At 34.4% G+C, this 18,812-nt stretch overlaps 1 protein-coding gene across 2 annotated transcripts in view; it reads right to left on the reverse strand.

Annotated features, from left to right (window-relative positions):
* The window catches only part of LRRC7 (leucine rich repeat containing 7), a 391,349-nt gene extending 386,746 nt beyond the window's left edge, over positions 1-4,603 (reverse strand). For both annotated transcript variants that reach the window (XM_040627144.1, XM_008690729.2), the window contains exon 1: positions 4,138-4,603. In XM_040627144.1, the coding sequence (XP_040483078.1) occupies positions 4,138-4,234 (97 nt within the window). In that variant the 5' untranslated portion in view covers positions 4,235-4,603. The remainder of the gene's footprint in view (positions 1-4,137) is intronic.
* Positions 4,604-18,812: the final 14,209 nt, after the last annotated feature.

Genomic DNA, 18,812 nt, shown 5'->3' on the forward strand with positions numbered 1-18,812 from the left:
GGGAAGCAGCAAGTGCTGATACAGAAGCTGCAGCAAGTTATCCAGAAGATCTAGCTTAGATAATTAATGAAGGTGGCTACACTAAACAACAGTTTTTAATGTGGATGAAACAACCGTGTTTTGTTTTGTTTTTTAAGATTTTGTTCATTTATTTGAGAGAGAGAGAGAGCAGGGGAAGGAGCAGAGGGAGAGGGACAAGCAGACTCCATGCTGAGTGCAGAGCCCAACGAGAGGCTCCATCTCAGGACCCTGAGATTATGACCTGAGTCGAAATCAAGAGTCAAAGCTTAACCGAATAAGCCATCCAGGCACCTGAAACAGGCTTCTATTGGAAGAAGATGCCATGTGGGACTTTCCTTGCTAGAAAGGAGAAGTCAATGCCTGGCTTCAAAGCTTCAAAGGACAGGCTGACTTTCCTGTCAGGGACTAATGCAGCTGGTGACTTTTAAGTTGAAATCAATGCTCAATGACCATCCCAAAAGTCCTAGGGCCCTTAAGAATTACGCTAAATCTACTCTGCCTATGCTCTATAAATGGAACAAAGCCTGGATGACAGCACATCCATTTATAGCACAGTTTACTGGATATTTTAAGCCCACTGTTGAGAACTACTGCTTAGAAAAAAAAAATTCCTTTCAAAATATCACTGCTCATTGACAATATACCTGGTCACTGAAGAGCTCTGATGAAGATGTACAATAAGATTCATGTTGTCTTGATGCCTGCTAACACAACATTCATGCTGCAGTTCATGGATCGAAGAATCATTTAGACTTTTAAGTTTTATTACTTAGAAAATACATTTTGTAAGATTATAGCTGCCATAGGTAGTGATTTCTCTGATGGATCTGGGCAAAGTCGAGTGAAAACCTCTGGAGAGAATTCAACATTCTAGATGCCATTAAGAAAATTTGTGATTCCAGGGAAGAGGTCAAAATGTCCACTTTAACAGGAGTTTGGAAGAAGTTCATTCTAGCCCTCATAGATGACTTTGAGGGATTCAAGACTTCAGTGGAGGAAGTAACTGCACATGTGGTGGAAATAACAAGAGCATTAGAATTAGAAATGGCGCCTGAAGATGTGACTGAATGGCTGCAATCTCATGATCACACCTTAATAGATAAGAAGTTGCTTCTTATGGATGAGCTAAGAGAGTGGTTTTTTGAGATGGAATGTACTCCTGGTGAAGATACTGTGAAGACTGCTGAAATGACAACAAAGAATTTAGAATATTACATAAAGTTCGTTGATAAAGCGGCAGTAGGGTTTGAGAGGACTGACTGCAATTTTGAAAAAAGTTCTACTGTGGGTTAAATGCTATCAAACAGCACTGCAGGTTACAGAGAAATGGTTCGTGAGAAGAAAAGTCAATTAATGTAGCAAAATTTTTTGTCATCTTTTTTTCAGAAATTGCCATGGCCACCCCAGCCTTCAGCAACCAGCACCCTGACAAGTCAGCAGTCAGCAACACTGAGACAAGATCTTCCACCAGCAAAAAGACTACAACTCACTGAAAGCTCAGATGACAGTTTGTATTTTTAAGCAATAAAGTACTTTTTAAATTAGGGTATGTACATCACTTTGTTAAACATAATATTATTGCAGACTTGACAGACTTCAGTATAGTATAAACATAACTTTTAACATGCTCTAGAAAACCAAAAAAATTCATTTGACTTATTTCATGGCGATATTTGCTTTATGGTATTTCCATTGTCTAGAACCGAACCTGCAATATCTCCATATAAATATCTTCCTTTAATTCTCAAAGCAACCCTGCAAAGTAAATGCTATCATTATCCTCATTTCTCAGATAAGTAAATGGAGTCTTAGATTAAAAAAATAATACCCAGGTTCCTGCAGCTGGTCACATTAAGTGTCACATTAGAGAATAAACCCTTCTGTGTGACTCTAAAGTTAATGTCTTAATTAACTAATGTGATAATGCTGTTTCCATTCTGAAAAAGAGGCTTGTTACTTAGGGAATTAACACTGGTCTGTAACAAGGCAGAAGGAACTGCTCATTATACTAACAAGGGGTAATGAAGACCTCTCTGGAAGAGAATAACATTTTATAAGTTTCTTATTTCTCATTATGTCTTTCCATGTTCAATAACTTAGTCAACCCAACTGAGTTCCTGTAATGATATTTGAAAAATTGCCCTGACTGCCACAGTCCAGTTGATGAGGACTTGCTTGTTATAATACAAGCATCAGTTGTGTTATGTACCTTAATTAAACAGCAATAAGACAACTTTAAATATGCCTACCTTTATTACTATTTTGTATCCATGACGATTTACTATCATCTGCAACCAATCATTTGACTTAGACTACAGGTTTTCAAATTTGAGCTTGCATCAGAATGTCCTTCAGTGTTTCTTCTAAACACATAGTTTACTAGATTACTGCACCCAACTATCAAAGGTCTTGATTCAGTAAATATGGGTTACAGCTCTTAAAATGTGATTTTTAACAAGTTCCTAGATGCTGAAACTGGCTGATCTGAGGAGCACACTTTGAGAACCAATGGCCCAAAACTGGATTTAAACTCTTTCCTGTAAAGAATCAGATAAATATTTTTGGCCTTTTGGGCCATATAGTCTCTGTCATAACTACTCAACTTTTCCTCTGTAATATGAAAGCAGACATACACAATACCTAAATAAATAAGAGATTGCCATGTTTCAATAAAATTTTATTAACAGAAACAGGTGTCAGGCTGGATTTGGTCAATGGACCCAGTGGTCAACCTCCAGCCTAGACTAACTCAGAGTTCTAAAAAATCACTTTATCTATATTAAATAGCACTTCTGAGAGAATCAATGATAGATTTATTTACAAAAATCCCTTATAAATTTAAAAATTAAATCTGAAGAAGTATACCAAAAACTAAGATAATTGTGTTAAACCAGCATAGAGGAGAAACCCCAGAGTTCCCCTATGAACCCAATAAAAAAGCAGTACTTTTGTGCAAGAGTCTGCATCTTCTAGTTTTAGTTTTATGATGCCCAGAACTCAATCTTCATTTTCAAATTTTAGTTTTAACTGTGTATTGTTTATAGTGTTAGAAGCGGTAACATTAAAAAAAAGAAAACTAACAGTATACTGAATGACATAGATGATAACCCAATCAGGTTGTCTATTAACTTTATAATAAAACAAAATAGAATGAAAACACTCTACTTGCCATGAGTGTGCCCAGCTTTAAAATACTTTGTCTTTACTCAGAATGGTGTACTTCAAACTAATTTAAAATGCCAATATAATCTTGAAAGTCTATTAAGCTACATATGTCAATAAACCCACTGCATTAACTCTATCCTTATAAAATGTAAGTTTCTGTAAAAGGACAAAATTCACATACATTTTTGCCATTAATAGAATGTGATTTAGTTCCCTGAAAATAATTATTTAAAAACAGCATGAAGGAAGTTAGTATTTTTTGTTATCTTATAAACTTAAAATGCAAATATTATGTCAAATGTCTCCAACAATGCTACAGACTAGAAATATTAAAATAAAGTCCTGATAGACAATTACATAATCTGATATTTACTAATTTGCAGATGGAGTAAAATGACTTTATGGTAAGATATGTGACTTCCATCTTTCAAAATCTTTTCTTAAATTTGATTGATCCAAAGTTTCTTTTGACCCACGGCTTTATGTTTACCATTAGGTATTTATTCTTTAGTCTAATGCAGTGGTTTTCAAAGAGTCCTCAGGTTAAAAAAAAATGTTGAGTGTTGTGGTCAAATGAAAGTGAAATCTATTGATTTTAAGCACATTTCAAAAGTTTCTTTTACTTCAGGACTCCTCAGAAACAGTAATATTCATGGTAGGAAGATACGGTAGATTATGTAGCATTTTTCAATCTTATCTGAACATGGAACTCAATTATCAGTAGAACATCTTAAAGTACAAGAGAAACACTTAAGAAAACAATGTTCCTAGTGTCTGAATCCAGGTATCATTTAGTCATATGTTTTTAAAAAATAAATTCAATTTAATTCAACAAATATTTATTAAGCACTTCTATCATTTGACTAAGCACTTAAAAGTTAATCCTTTTTTTTAAATGTTACTCACCAAAATCTATCTAGAACATATCTTAATCCTATTAAACATACTTACACTCTTCTTCAGGCCTCTTCCGAAGTGCTGCACGAACTTCTTTACAAGGACTTCTCTGATATTGTGGGGGATTCCTTCCCCTTATTAGGTTCTCCATCCTATAAGAGAGAACCAAAACTAAATTTTAGTACCAAAATCTTGATAAATTTTGACACTTTAAATGGTCTAAATCAAGAGTCAATAATTCAGGAACCTACTGAGGTTCAGTAGATAACACTATTCAGTATCTAGCAAGGAATAGGACAGAAGGGAATGGCAGGGAATGTGGTAAGCTGGAGTGTTTGACATTTCCAAGGAGTTCTAAATTAAAAAAAAAAAAAAAAGTTAAAAACACCACGTGGACAAAATTCATATGCCCAAGAGATTGTTATGAACTGAATGTTTGTGTCTGTGTCCCCCACCCCCAAATTTGTATGTTGAAGCCCTAATCCCCAGCTTAATAGACCTCAGTTACTAGCAACATTAGTGATGCTGACAACATAGCAATGCTGACAACTAGAAAATAAAATAAATGGATCAAATGTAACTCGAGTTAGCATATTTTATAGTATATTTTTTGTGGTATTTTTTGGTTTCAGTAAACTTCACAGTTTTGTTTCACTGATACATAATCTACTCATTTTGATAACCCTAAAAAACTACTGAGGATAGTCAGAGATACAAAAGGAAACTTTTTATTATTTATTATTTTTCCTTTTCTATCTCTGACTACTGATGATGTGAAATTGATTCCATATTACTACGTTTGTTTTCATACAACAAGTTAGAAAGCACTACTAGGACTCCAGGATAATTTTACTTATATGGTTGCTATTGGAATCAAATATCTGCAAGTCAACTCCCACAGGAATTGTGGTGCCCAAAGCTTGCATTCTGAGAACACTCAAGCTGATCTGTAGGACACCATATGTAATGAAGTGTGGCTTAAATGTGATGAGTCTAGGTTCTAGAATCAGACCACTTAGGTTCACACTTCCATTTTGTCTCTTAAAAGATGATTTTAGAGAAAGCTACCTACTTCCGTGCCTTAATCTTTTCATCAGTAAATGGGGAAAACATAAGCCAACTCATAGGACTGTTATAAGGATCAAATATGTTAATACATATAAAATCCTTTACCTTGTGTCCATCACAATTCAAGAGCTCAACAAATGTAGCTATTATTTATCACAATTATTCCAAATAAAAATGAAATCATATACTAAAATTTTAAATGTTCAGTATGTTAGGAAAAGTATGAAAGCTGGCCTTTGTTCAATAAAGAAAAAGAAGAGACAAAAGAATTCTGGCTAAATAAATAGTTCTGTTTATTAGAAGAACACAAAACATCCATACACATGAATTGCCAATTTGCAGAAATAAAGAACTTAATAAAGTATACTTCATTTTATTTAATAAGATTTAAGATTTATTATATGTTAATCTTTCAAAGTTACTAAGATGGATAAAAGTGAGTTGTTATCCTCATGAATTAACTAAAGTGCTATATAATGTATTCTTTCTTAGAGAATTTAGAAGATATTTCAAAATTGTGCCCTTTGACCTTGGCAACAATAAATATATTTTATAATGTATTACCATTTATCATTTATTACATTTTGTCCTTACAACAACCTCCTGAAAGATCATTTTGAAGATGAGGATACTGATGTTCAGTGACCTGCTCATGGCCATACATGAAATAAAAGTCTCAACTGAGATTTAATTAAGATTCTCTGACTTTTCATCTTTTTCTTATTGTTTCTTAATCTATTATTTCCATGAATTTATGATTATTATAATTCCACTAGGAGACTGATACTTGATGTTCTACTGTGTAATGAATAATTAATGATGAAATTCTTTTTTTAAGAGTTATTTATTTAAGAGAGTCAATATATGCAGGGGGTGGGGCTAAGGAAGGGGGAGAGAGATAGAATCTCAAGCAGATGCCCTGCTGAGATCGTGACCTGAGCCAAAATCAGGAGTCAAATGCTTAACTGACTGAGCCACCCAAGCACCCCTAATGAGGAAATTCTTTTAAATTCAATAATATTTATATTAATCTATACCTGTATATAAATAGCATACATATTAGATATATATATATATAATACTACACAAATATATATATTTACATATAAGGTTATTTGCTAATTACATGTTGACTTTTGACCAGTTAGCTATTTTCACTAAAATGTTTCCTTTTATCAGCGATACTTTAGAAGGCAGCTATGCTCAACACAATACCACCAATGCTGTACCTATGAGTGACATTTTAAGCTTTTGAGAACCACCAAAAAGATAACTGGGGCCAAAGAAACTCACTATAAATTATGTATACAACACACTAACAGATGAAAAAAAATTAATACAGCATTGAAAGTTCTTTTTTCCCTGGAATGCTAAATGTTGTGCCCAGTAGAAAACACACTTTGAATTAAATTAAATTTTTACAGAGCAATGTTCATGTCCAAACTATTACATAACTGTGTGACTTTCATCTTCCTGAGATAACACTCCTGGCTGCTTGAACTCTTCCACCAGTGTCATCTATGATCTACAGTTTGCATTAAATGGTCAGACAAAAAGACCAAAAATGAAGTTTTGGAGCATAGCCAGAACACAGCTACGGAGCTATTCTCGCTACTTTCAAACTTGGCAAGCCACCAGTGGGAGTGTGTTAACAGTGCCAGCAAGGACAGATTAAGTGTGATGACCACAGGCAAGACAGATGCTCTGACAACTCACTGAAAAGCTCTGAAAAGTGCAGCCTACATGTCAACTGCTGGGAAGAAATAGAGGCAGCCACAATAATATTAAAGAGCGTGAAAAAGCAATCCGAGATTATGAGTAAAGATATCTACCACTCTCTTGGTGGTGTCTCCCAAACTTAGGTCATAAAAGCACCTGAAGAACCTTAAACAAGCACAAATTCTGCCATTCCCAGTAGTAAAGATTTTCATTCAGTAGTAGGAGTCAGGTCCAAGTAGATGTACTTTTTAACATTAATCAAATATTTGTGAAGTAGCCTTACATGGCATCGGCATTTGGGAATCCCTACAAATAAAAAATATACCCTTAGAGATACAGGAGAGAGAAGTTCAGTGAATTAATTCCAGGATATAGTCATTTGCTGATGCAAAGGTGAAGAGAATACATTTAGGACAGGTACTACCAAAAATGAAAAGATTAGCCAAAGAAGTAATGTCAAAGGCTTGCCAAGTACTCTAGTAGTCTACCAGATGAACCAGAAGGCTGCCAACTGATAAGCCTGATAATCTCAATAGTGAAATGATTTCTTCCAACAAGGTTTGGCAGACTCAGCTGGATGAGAGAACAAGTTTGGATTAATCTAGAATTGTGGATTGGGTTGGAACTATGACTAGTTAAGAAAGGAAGCTTGGGTGCAAATATGATTGAATGAATTTACAATGGATGGAGGAGGAAGAGGAAGAAAAATTGAGTCAGTGGAGGACAAAGGTGTTAAGAAAATAGAGCTATCAGGTATAAGTATTTCTAAAATGCCTATTATGTGCCAGATGCTATGTTGAGTTCTTTATATGTATATTATCAATGTCATTCTTATTTTATCCATGGTTAACCTGAGTTTTAGTAAGTGCAAAACTAGGATTTAAATCCAGATCTATCTGACTCAAGAGCCCAGACTATTAGCTACTATGTGAACTGTGCAAATAGAACTTTCTGTGGTGATGGAAATGTTCAATATCTGTGTTGTCTGATATAGTGCTGCTACCCATATTCAATGATTGAACATTTAAAATGTGACCAGTGTGATTGAGGAACTGAATTTGTGATTTTTGAAATTTTATTGTTTAATTTATTTAAATTTAAATTTCAATTGCCAGATGTGAATACTATAGTAGATAGCACAGCATGCCTAGAAGTCTCCATTTAGTACATGACTGGTAAAGATATGATTCTCCACAGAATTCTGAATTAGTCAACAAAAGCAGGGAAGGAAAGATTTGGAAAAGTGTTCAATATGAGGATCTTTAGAGACAAATGAACAACTTAACTCCCCAACGTAGAATCGGTTCACAGTGACCTCCTAGGAGCCTCTTTGCAGAAATACAATTTTTCACGCAACTATGGATTTCACCTATGGAGCTCTGCCCCTGGGATATCCAAGTGCCTTGAATATACACTTAAAACTCATTCCTCTCTCTGGGCTTCTACATACAATGCTCCTTTGGACTCAAATGAGTCCTCCTCCTACTCTATCTGACTAATTTTTAATCATCCTTTCAGTCTTCATTATAATACCACTTTTTGAGATAATAAGGGATCACTCTGACACCTTAATCTAATGAGGTCCCAAAATATGGCTCCACCCTATAGCCTGGAGTTTTCCATCATAACAGTTATCACAAATAGCAATTATATATTAATCTTCCAGAATTTCTATTTAATATCTGCCTTCTTCCTGTACTGTTAAGTCCCATGAAGGCAGGGACAATGTTGATTTTATTCTCCACTTTGTTGGTGGAGTGAAGAAGCTGGCATGGTGTTTGGCATTCATGAATTATATGCTGTTTGAATGACTGACTAAATCTATCTCTCCTACTCCTGCCATGAAGGAAACTATGTTCTGGGATCACTAGGTGTGACCCAGGTAGCTGAACTAGTGTGCGACTTTCCACATATTGCTGCTGTTCCCTTACCCCCAATGCATGTCCTTCTCCTCAGTCATTCACTGGCATCTCCTGAAACTTTCCTAGTAAGCCATCATCTTGTACTCAACAATAGCCTTTCACAACTGTACTCTCCACCTGCTACCAAGGCTTACAGATACCAGAGAGCATGGTGGGCGATCCCTGATTCCCTTTGCTGCAGGGCCTAGGGATGGGAGGAGAGGATGAGGGAGCTGCTCTCCTTAGTGTGATGCTGCTCTGTGGGGTCCTTCCTCAGCAGAATCAGGTGCCCCAATTAGTGTGGGGGAGGGTAGTGATTTAATCGTGACATAAAAGAACTGGATTAAAAAGCAAAATCAAATTGTTTTGCTCACAAGACACCAAACATACTGAGCCTATTTTTTCCCTTTTCATTGAGCTTTTACTATATTTGCTGCTTTGTAAGCACAACCCAAACTGGAAAAATGTAGTGCTTAATGGGTTTACTTGATAAGTAGACAACTTAGATAAGCCCCTAAATGAAGTTTGGTGCACAAGCAATGAATGGAGTATTTGCATTTGTTTGTGCTAAGTCTCTCTAAGACTTCCAAAGGAATTTTTTAAATCAGTTAAGTAGATATAAAATAAATTATAAAGAATAAATATCCTTGACTTAGTTTCTAAAAAAGTAAACATTTCAAGTATGTTTAATAATTATTTTCAATTAAACCATCTTGAACAAACGCAGACATTTAAAAAAAATCAGACTTACCTTCCACTGAGCTTTTATTTAATTTGATTATAAGCAGAACTAGACACAATAAACAACATACCTATAAATAAACACAACCCCTTATATTTAAAATAACAATCAATAGGAGTAGGGAGCTTAGTAAGATATATAGTAATATGGTAGCATTTGTTGCCTTCAAATCTAACAGTGAATGTACAAGGAGCATTTCTGTTAGTACAAAGCCATACGATATTGACTATGATCTGAAAATTCACCCAATAATTTTGTGGTAAAGAGGTTGCCACCTTTTAATTCATCAGAATCCAAAGATTAAAATGTATATCACATGACAAAACTTAAACTTCTTTTTCTTTCCATAGCCACTCCATCTTCCATGGTATCCCTTAGCATAGTGCCTATGGTAAACACTTCATAGATACTTAAAAAATGATTTAATAAATGGACGAATAAAGTCTGCTCCTTCTTAACAAGAACATTTGGAAGTTTGTTCTTTTCCATTACAAATTTTACCCATCCCTGCAGGCCTATTTTTAAGTCCCAGTTCCACTCAGAAACAAATCCAATCACTTCAAATATACTCAGTGCTTACCTTCTGAATTTTCCATATTATATCTATTAAACATTGGAAGAGTTACCAGCAATTTTCAAGCTAGTATTAGTCTCCATGTCAGTTTTTGTGCCCTTTACTCACACGAATTCTAAACCATTTGAGGGCTTTGACACAATGCATTGCAGTTTTCGAAATACTTTCCCTTAATTTATTTCATTCCATTTTCATGACAATTCTGAAATGGGTATTAGTACATCACTATTTTATAGATGAGACAACTGGAAGTCTGAGCAATTAAGTGATACACGCAAGGTAACACTGAAAGGCCAGAGTTGAACTCTCTTCCTTTGACTCCCAAATCCCAGTCTTCACTTCAAACGCCCCCATGCATAGAATATATTTATTCTTTTCTTTCTTCTAGTATCTCATGTGGTAGGATTCATAAGTGAGTCACTGATGTTAAAAAAATCTTAAAATACTGAATATTCACAAGTAATTGTCACTTTGATTTATGCTTCTGTATGGCTAAGAACTCAACAAAAAGAATTCATGGCAAACTAAAATAAATACAAATAATGGGGATTAAAAAATAAAACTGTGCTTAAGCATGCATATGGAAAAAGGAAGAAAAAGGTTGTTATTATTTTTGGAAATAATGATTAGCAGTCAGTCCTACGAGGGGAAGAAAAAAAGAATAAGGGGGTAGCATTCTGTGACCATGCATCCTCACAAAGTTCTAAAACCAAGTAACCCCAAGTGAAGCCAAGCTTCAGAATTCCTTATTTGGCTTAGAATTCAAGAAAAAAAGGGAAGAGTTGAAGAAGCAGTGGAAGCACTCTTGCTTTATCACTGAACTTCCATTTTAAGTGAAGTTGAGCCTGAATTCAGCACACTGAACCAAACCCCAGACTAAAACTATGCATGCATGTTGAAGAAACAAGAGCCATTAAAAAGTCTCAAATGCGTATAAAGATCCAACTTGAACTGCAAATGACAGTGCAAAAATAATCAATACCCAATTATCTCAGCCAAATGTGTTGAGAGGATAGTTAATAAGGACAAACTGAAGTTAAAGAGCAAGATTATTGTGAAAAGAAATCACTTCTTAACTACAGTGAAACTGCTTGAAAAGAGAGCAAAATGCTTGACAGAACAGAAAGAAACACACTGTTGAGTCAGAGAAGTATCACATGCCTGAGTTTAAGGGTCAGTGGTAATTTACCAAAACTACAGGGATCATCAATAGTTTCAGAGAAGAGAAACTTATTGTTACACTTATTGTTACATTGTCATACATTTAAGGGATGACAAATACTGTAGTATACTGTTTTCACCTTTTTCCAAAGAAATAGAATTCAAAGTAGGTAGGTATTATTACGGACTTCTTGAAAATCTAGTTTAGCTTATATAAACAACAAACCAGAAATGTGAATGGTATATATAATTTACTCTATAGGGTTGTAGCAGACAATTGTTCCATGAAAAATCTATGAAATTAATGGAAAGCGCATGTGTAGCAATGGGGGAAAAAAGTCAAGCTCCTCGTAAATTCAGGAAGCACACTATTGACAAAATTCCAGTTCAAACTGATTTACTTCTCTCCTGTTTTTGTGTTTTTTATCATCACAAAATAATACTGTATCAGAAGTCTGTTACCTATACAAAGGTATTTTATTGACAAATTCAGTTGGTACAAGGAGTAGCAATCTTCCCCTAGTCAAAGTCCGTACAGAAATTAATAATTATATGTAAGATTTAGGAATATATTCATTACCAAAGTTACAAAACGATAATCAACTACATTCACTAGACTCAGAGTTATTTTTTAAAAGTCCCTTAAATCTACATAAATTAAGTGGCTAAATTAATGGAAAAATTTGCCTAGAAAAATGAATGACATTCACAGGATAACAAAAATGCAAAGAAGGCATAATAAGAAATAAATCAATACATCCAAAACACTCAAAAGATATATATTTTATTCTCAAGAGCAAAGACAGAGAGCTGGCAATGAAGAAGAAATATATCAATTAAAAATGGTAAGAATTCTTAAAGTAGTCTTAATGTTGAATCAACATAATTATGCAAGATGAAGTTGATACTAAAAAATACCCCCAAAATGCTAGGTTCTTGAATATTACCACTCAGATTATACTATTACAAATTATACCTGAATCACCCATCATTCTTTTTTTTAAATAATAATTTCTTATTATGTTATGTTAGTCACCATACAGTACCTCCTTAGTTTTTGATGTAGTGTTCCATGATTCATTATCTGCGTATAACACCCAGTGCTACATGCAATATGTGCCCTCCTTTATACCCATCACTGGCCTATCCCAGTCCCCCACTCCCTCCCCTCTGAAACCCTCAGTTTGTTTCCCAGAGTCCATAGTCTCTCGTGGTTCATTCCCCCTTCTGTTTACCCCCCCTTCATTTTTCCCTTCCTTCTCCTACTGATCTCCCTGCTATTTCTTATGTTCCATAAATGAGTGAAACCATATAATTGTCTTTCTCTGCTTGACTTATTTCACGTAGCATAATCTCCTCCAGTCCCGTCCATGTTGCTGCAAATGTTGGGTAATTGTTCTTTCTGATGGCTGAGTAATATTCCATTGTATATATGGACCACATCTTCTTAATTCATTCGTCTGTTGAAGCGCATCTCGGCTCCTTCCACAATTTAGCTATTGTGGACAATGTTGCTATGAACATTGGGGTGCATATGGTCACCCATCATTCTTAAAATTTAATAGCACACAGAAATTATTTCTTAAAAAAATCGTATTTTGGATAAGGTAAAATCCAGATATAGAATATAATTATCTGCCACCTAGAAATTATTACCATTTATTACATTTATAATCCTAGTTTGATTCCTTTTCCACATTCTCTTTTCTTCCCCCATACTTTGACTTTAAAAGACAAGAAAAACACCCAAGCCAACATTTACAAAATGAGAAGACTAATGCCACCAGAATACAGAATCATCTCTCTTCTGGAGAGCCTTCTATGATTTTGCCCACTTCCCCAACTATCCTCTGTCTCTGTCCTATTAAGGGTCCTATATGTATATCTTATCACCCAGCCTCCACTAAAAATCCTTGAGGGCAGAAGCTATCTCATCTGTGAAGATCTACTACAATTCACAGAATACAACAGAAATTAAATATTTCATTTTAAATGATTAAATGAATAAATGGTGTCAGAAATAAATGTATGTCCTATACAGCTGTAATGTGATCTATGGTTATACAACATCTTCATACATATTATTTATTCCTGAAAGAGCCTGTGAGCTTAGTATTTTACAGATGAAGAAATTGAGACTCATTTACCCAAGGTCAGCACAAAGCCAGATTCATGTCCGGATTTTCTGATTCCTGCTGATCTTCTCACCTCGGCACAGCTGCCTGAATGAAGGAACTGCTCTGCTCATTTTCAGATTATTCCACTTTCACTTGGAGCCCTCTTAACTCTCAGAGAAGGGCCTACTATCACATATGGTAGTTGTTTAGATGCAGAAAAAAATGTGTGTGAAAGTGCTGTAAGTATTTTGCAAGAAAAGCATGTATTCCTTTCCTAAAGTGAAATGGGGAGAGTTGGCAAACATGAATAAATATTCTTTTCAAAATGTGCATAAATATCTAAACATATACTATACTATGTAAATTAAATGACATCATGGTCTTTACAATGGAGGGATATAAAGACCCAAGTTCTTCCCTGTCGTTTTCTGCCTTAAGTCTGTTCTTCTGCATCCTATTCCTGATGAATCTCTTTTAATCGCAGTTATGGCCCACAGGCCAATGGTTCACAGTCACTACTGAGATTTTTGAATGTGAGGATAATGTTCTCCTAGTAATTTCTCTAGAATTGTTGCAAATGGTACAGAGTCACAGAAGATACTCGAAATCTTCTTTAGATAAATGAACTGCTATGATTAATCAAGTGAGTCCTGTTTGATGGTGATGTTCTTATCGATGACAAAAGCAGATAACATCATAACCAGAACCATATTTATAATTTCTAGGATATTTTAAAGCATTAACACTTTCTATCTCTTAGTATCCTATACAAAATGAAAAAAAAAAAAAAAGGAACATGTGGTATGTTTTACTAAGAAAGAGGAGTCAAGATGATTCATCTAGGAAGATAAATTTCTGGGAAAAACCCAATTACGTTCCTATTTGAGGCTGAGTGAGTACCCGAATAGCCTGAACTACTCAGATGGACATCACATAATTATGTGCTAATTCTAGGAGCATTTAAAAAATCTTTCTGCTTTTTCTAAAAATTTATGGGATCACAGGAAAGGATCACATCACATGGTGTATGGCTTTCACCACAGAACTCCACCGGGCATTCACAGTGTCTTTCCCCTACAAGGCCAGAGGGGTTTGCTTTTCTTGGTGTCCTTTTGCTTATCTTCTATTGGCTTCATTTGTGGGTATGTAAATATATTATCCATTAAAAGAATAGGACAGCATACGTTCACAGCCTCTGTGGTACAACCCTTGCTTCCCTATGGTCTAGTTCCAATTCGGCAGCCAGGGAGTCTTTTAAAATCAGGAGTCAGATCTTGAACTGCACTGCTCCCAGCACTCTGAAGACTTCCGTTTTACTCAAAGCAAAAGCCAAAGTCCTTACAATGGCCCATGGGGCCCCTTGTGTTATGCTGCTCTCCTCATATCCTTTTTTTCCCCTCTTAGTCAATCCGCATGACTATATATAGTATGCTCCTGCCTTAGGCCTTTAATCTGGCAGTGTCCTCTGGAACCTCTTTACCTTGGTCAAGTTTTTATTTATTTCAATGATGTCTATCTAGCCTAACAACCATATTTAATACCATACTTAGAGCAGCTCTCCCAATATTTCACTCCTGTACCAATACTTCTCGCCCTGTTGTACTTTTCCTTTACCCTCGTGCTTATTAACCTCTAATATAATCTCTTAATCTACTTATTTATAGAATTTATTGTTTATTGAGACTATAAAGTCCAGATGTGCTTTGAAAAGAATGTATATTATCCAAATGTTGCTGACTTTTATTTTTGCTTATATATTAATTGGTGAGAAATGTCTGAATACTTTCCTAACATGCTGGTGAATTTGTCTATTTCTTCTTGTATTTCTGTCTTTTTTGTTGTTGTTGATTTATATAATTTGAGTCTATATTACTGAGTATATAGAAGCTATAACATCCTGATGAATCGAACCTTCTATCATTTTGTAGTGATCTTAAGATCTAATAAGGTTGTTTGCCTCAAAATCTGTTTATCTGTTAATAATACAGTTGCAAGAGCTCTCATGGATAGGAACCGCCTAGAATATCATTTTCCATAATTTGGATTAAAATTTTTGAGTCCTTATATGTAAATTATGTTTCTTTGGAAGAAAATATCATTGTATATTTTAAATTCAGCTTTTTACAAATTCATTTTTAAACCAGAACATTATATTTGCATTTATCTGATCTTACTGATAATAATTTAGATTTATTTCTGCAATTTTATTTTGTGCCTTCTATTTATACAGTTTCTATTTCCCTTTCTTCTTTCAAATTAAGGTTTTTTTTTTCCCCTGTTTTCATTATACTTTTGTCTTCTATTTTGGAAATTATGATTTCTATGTTTAGATAGAGTCACATATTTAATATTTGCTTTACTCTTCTTTATTCCATCTCAAACATTCTGCCTTTGATAAGTATCCTTCTTCCTGAAGTTCATCCTTTAAAACTGTCTGTAAAGTGAATCAGGAAATCTTAAACTTCTCAGTTGTTCATGTACATTTTGTACCTCTTCTTCAGAGACAGCTCTGTAAGATGAAGAATTAAATGTGGCAAGATAACGTATAGCTCATCAGAGGAGTAATTTCCAACTTATAGCCCAACCGTTGCTGTTGAGAAATCAGTTATGACTTTAACTACTCTTCTTTAGGAAGTAATCTTTTTTTCCTATCTAGCTGATTTTAACATCTTTTTATTATCTGTCCTGTTTTTCAGTTTTACTATGATATTGTCTATTTGTAAATTTCTTTTTATATGGGGTTTGCTTTTTGATTTAAGATGTATTGTCTTTTAGCAATTCTAAAAAATTATTCATTGTATCTTTGATTATTGCTTTTTCTTGTCTTTTTCTTTATATAACTGTTTAAATATAAGTTAGGCCTTTGCACTCTATCCTCAATGTCTCTTAACTTCCTGTGTTTGGAATTCTCTCTTTGCCCTGCTAAACCTCCTTCCTCCACTTTGTTCTGTGTCCTGGCACACTAACCTCTATGTCATACATCAACAAAGTTCCCTTGCCTTTGAATTCAGGTATGTTTTACCAATGAAAGGTACTAGCAGGAAACTGAGTGGGAGAGGAGAGAGGTAGGGGTATTTATTTTCCCCGCTGCATTCTTCTAGCAAAGTTTGCAGCTCCTCTCAGATGATATATTGCTATAGCTACAATGACAGCTCTCTCAAGTTTCTCAAAACCTGTCCTTTCCCATGCTACTTTAGACGCAGGGGTGAAAATGGCTCTTTGCTGTTGTTAGCCCCAGGATGCTTCATCATACCTTGTTGCTTTCTTTAATTCTGCCAAATGTGTTCTCATAAATCCGCCCTATTATTTTTATAGACTCCTGTTCTTTTCTCACATTTTCATTTATTTCTTAAAATGCATAAATTTAATATAATTCTAATACCCGAAAACTTTGCGATCTGATTCTTTTGGTTCTTGTTTCTGTGATTCTGATTTATAGCGCCATGCTTTTTATGGTTTCTGGTTTCTTTATGCATGTTGTGACTTTATAAGATGAGCTCATTTTTCTTGGAAATGTTATCTTTGAGGATTCTTTGAGGTCCTGGTTAGAGTGTATTTAGCCCAGAGAATATCTAAGCTTTACTTCCTGACTGCCTGGCCATTTCCAGCCACCAAAACAAGAGCTCAAGTTTCCTATATTTAGCAGATGGCCCTAGGGTAAATCTAGCTTCAGTTCCTACCTACCTCCCATGGTTTTCTCCTTCATTTAGCTTTTGACTACTTCCTTATTGTCTAGCCAGCTCAGCAATTCATTTAAAGAAATGTAATTTATATTTCATCCAGATTTTTTAGTTGTTTTCACGAGAAGGTACTTTCAGGGTATGCAGTGCTCATGTTGACAATAATAGAAGTTACATTTTTTTACAACACATTAAATTTTCATGATATATTTTGGAAGGGTGAAAACAAACCAATAGAAATTACTTAAAATATTACCACTGTATTCAAAATATGAGGAAACTGAACCTTAGAAATGCTAAGTATGTAAGCTGCAGGAGATGACACAGATAGAAAGTAGGAAAGATAGGATTCAAATTCATATTTCTCTAATTCCAAGATCTCTATGCTATAAGGCGTCTGTTGACCCTGGCTTCTTTGCATTGTATCAGAATAATATTACTAAGAATATATAAAATTACTTTAGGATCAAGTAAGAGCCATTAAATGCTCATGCTACTAGTATAAAAGTGATGAGTTAAAAACAGCTACTATAAAGTACACTAGAGAATATTAGTAAAATAGTATACATAATTTTTTAAGCAATGGATTTCCATAATTTTCAATATTAATAAATCGAAGGAATTTATTTCACTTGATAGAAATGTTCTATAAACAAGGATGGAGGATAAAGAAATCTTTGTACTTGGTGAAGAACACAAAACGAATGAACAACCTGCAAGGTAACATGATAAAAATCCAAGGCTATTCCTAGACAGAAATTTTAAATAGAAAAAAAAATCCATGTGCATGAACCCTCAAGTATCTTTTTGTTCATTTTCCTCATTTCCCATGCTTTCTCTGCCTTTGCTGTATCTAGATTCTTTGCAGATCTGGGGAAGTCAACATCTTATGGTGAATTCACTCAATAGTACCCCTTATAATATTTTATAGAGAAAAGACCTATCAGGGAAAAAATAATATGTATGCATTTTACTTATGGTGGTTCCGAAATAGCACCTGGATGAAGGGGATCTTTTTAAATTGTACAACACAGATATTCTAATCTGGTTCCACATGTAGTTCTATGTGTCATTCTGAAGTAATTCTACCCATAAGAATTTTCTTGAAGCACTGATAATTCTTTGCATAAAATCATCTATGCAAAAGACAGCACCATTAAGAATCCAAATTATTGTTTTAAACAAATAATTATAATGTTTTTGACTAGTCATTTCAGTTTAAAAACATTAAGTTTTGGTCTTCCAGATTAATCATATAGTAATAATATCTCAGGACTATTTATCACTAGTATTAGAAACATTCAAGTGCTGGTGAGAAATTAGGTCATGGGAATTTGGGTCAGTAACCAGTATCTCTCACACACACACAGACTCACAATGCAAGTATCTAATTTTGGGCCTGTAATTGACTGCAGATTTTTATACCTTTACAAATAACTATGATTTTGCTTCTAATTGAATATTTATGTCTTCTATTTTCCTTTCCTTTCCTTCTATTTTTTTTATAATTATGATGAAGTAAATGATTATAGTAGTTATTTCTTGATGCTTTCCATTATATTGTCACTCTAATTTATCTCTACTATCATTAATGTCATAGACATTTATCAGTATTTAATCAGTCTTTAGGATCTAAAAGTTCTGTTTAGTGAAAAAATTATTTTGAAACTCTACTTTCTATAATGAGAGTAATGTTTGTATTGTAAAATATCTTCAATAACCTGACAAATCTTGTTAGGAACCTAAAGCCACAAGTGGATGACTTCA

This window comes from Ursus maritimus, unplaced genomic scaffold (assembly GCF_017311325.1).
Source record: "Ursus maritimus isolate PB19 unplaced genomic scaffold, ASM1731132v1 scaffold_12, whole genome shotgun sequence".
Taxonomy (NCBI): domain Eukaryota; kingdom Metazoa; phylum Chordata; class Mammalia; order Carnivora; family Ursidae; genus Ursus; species Ursus maritimus.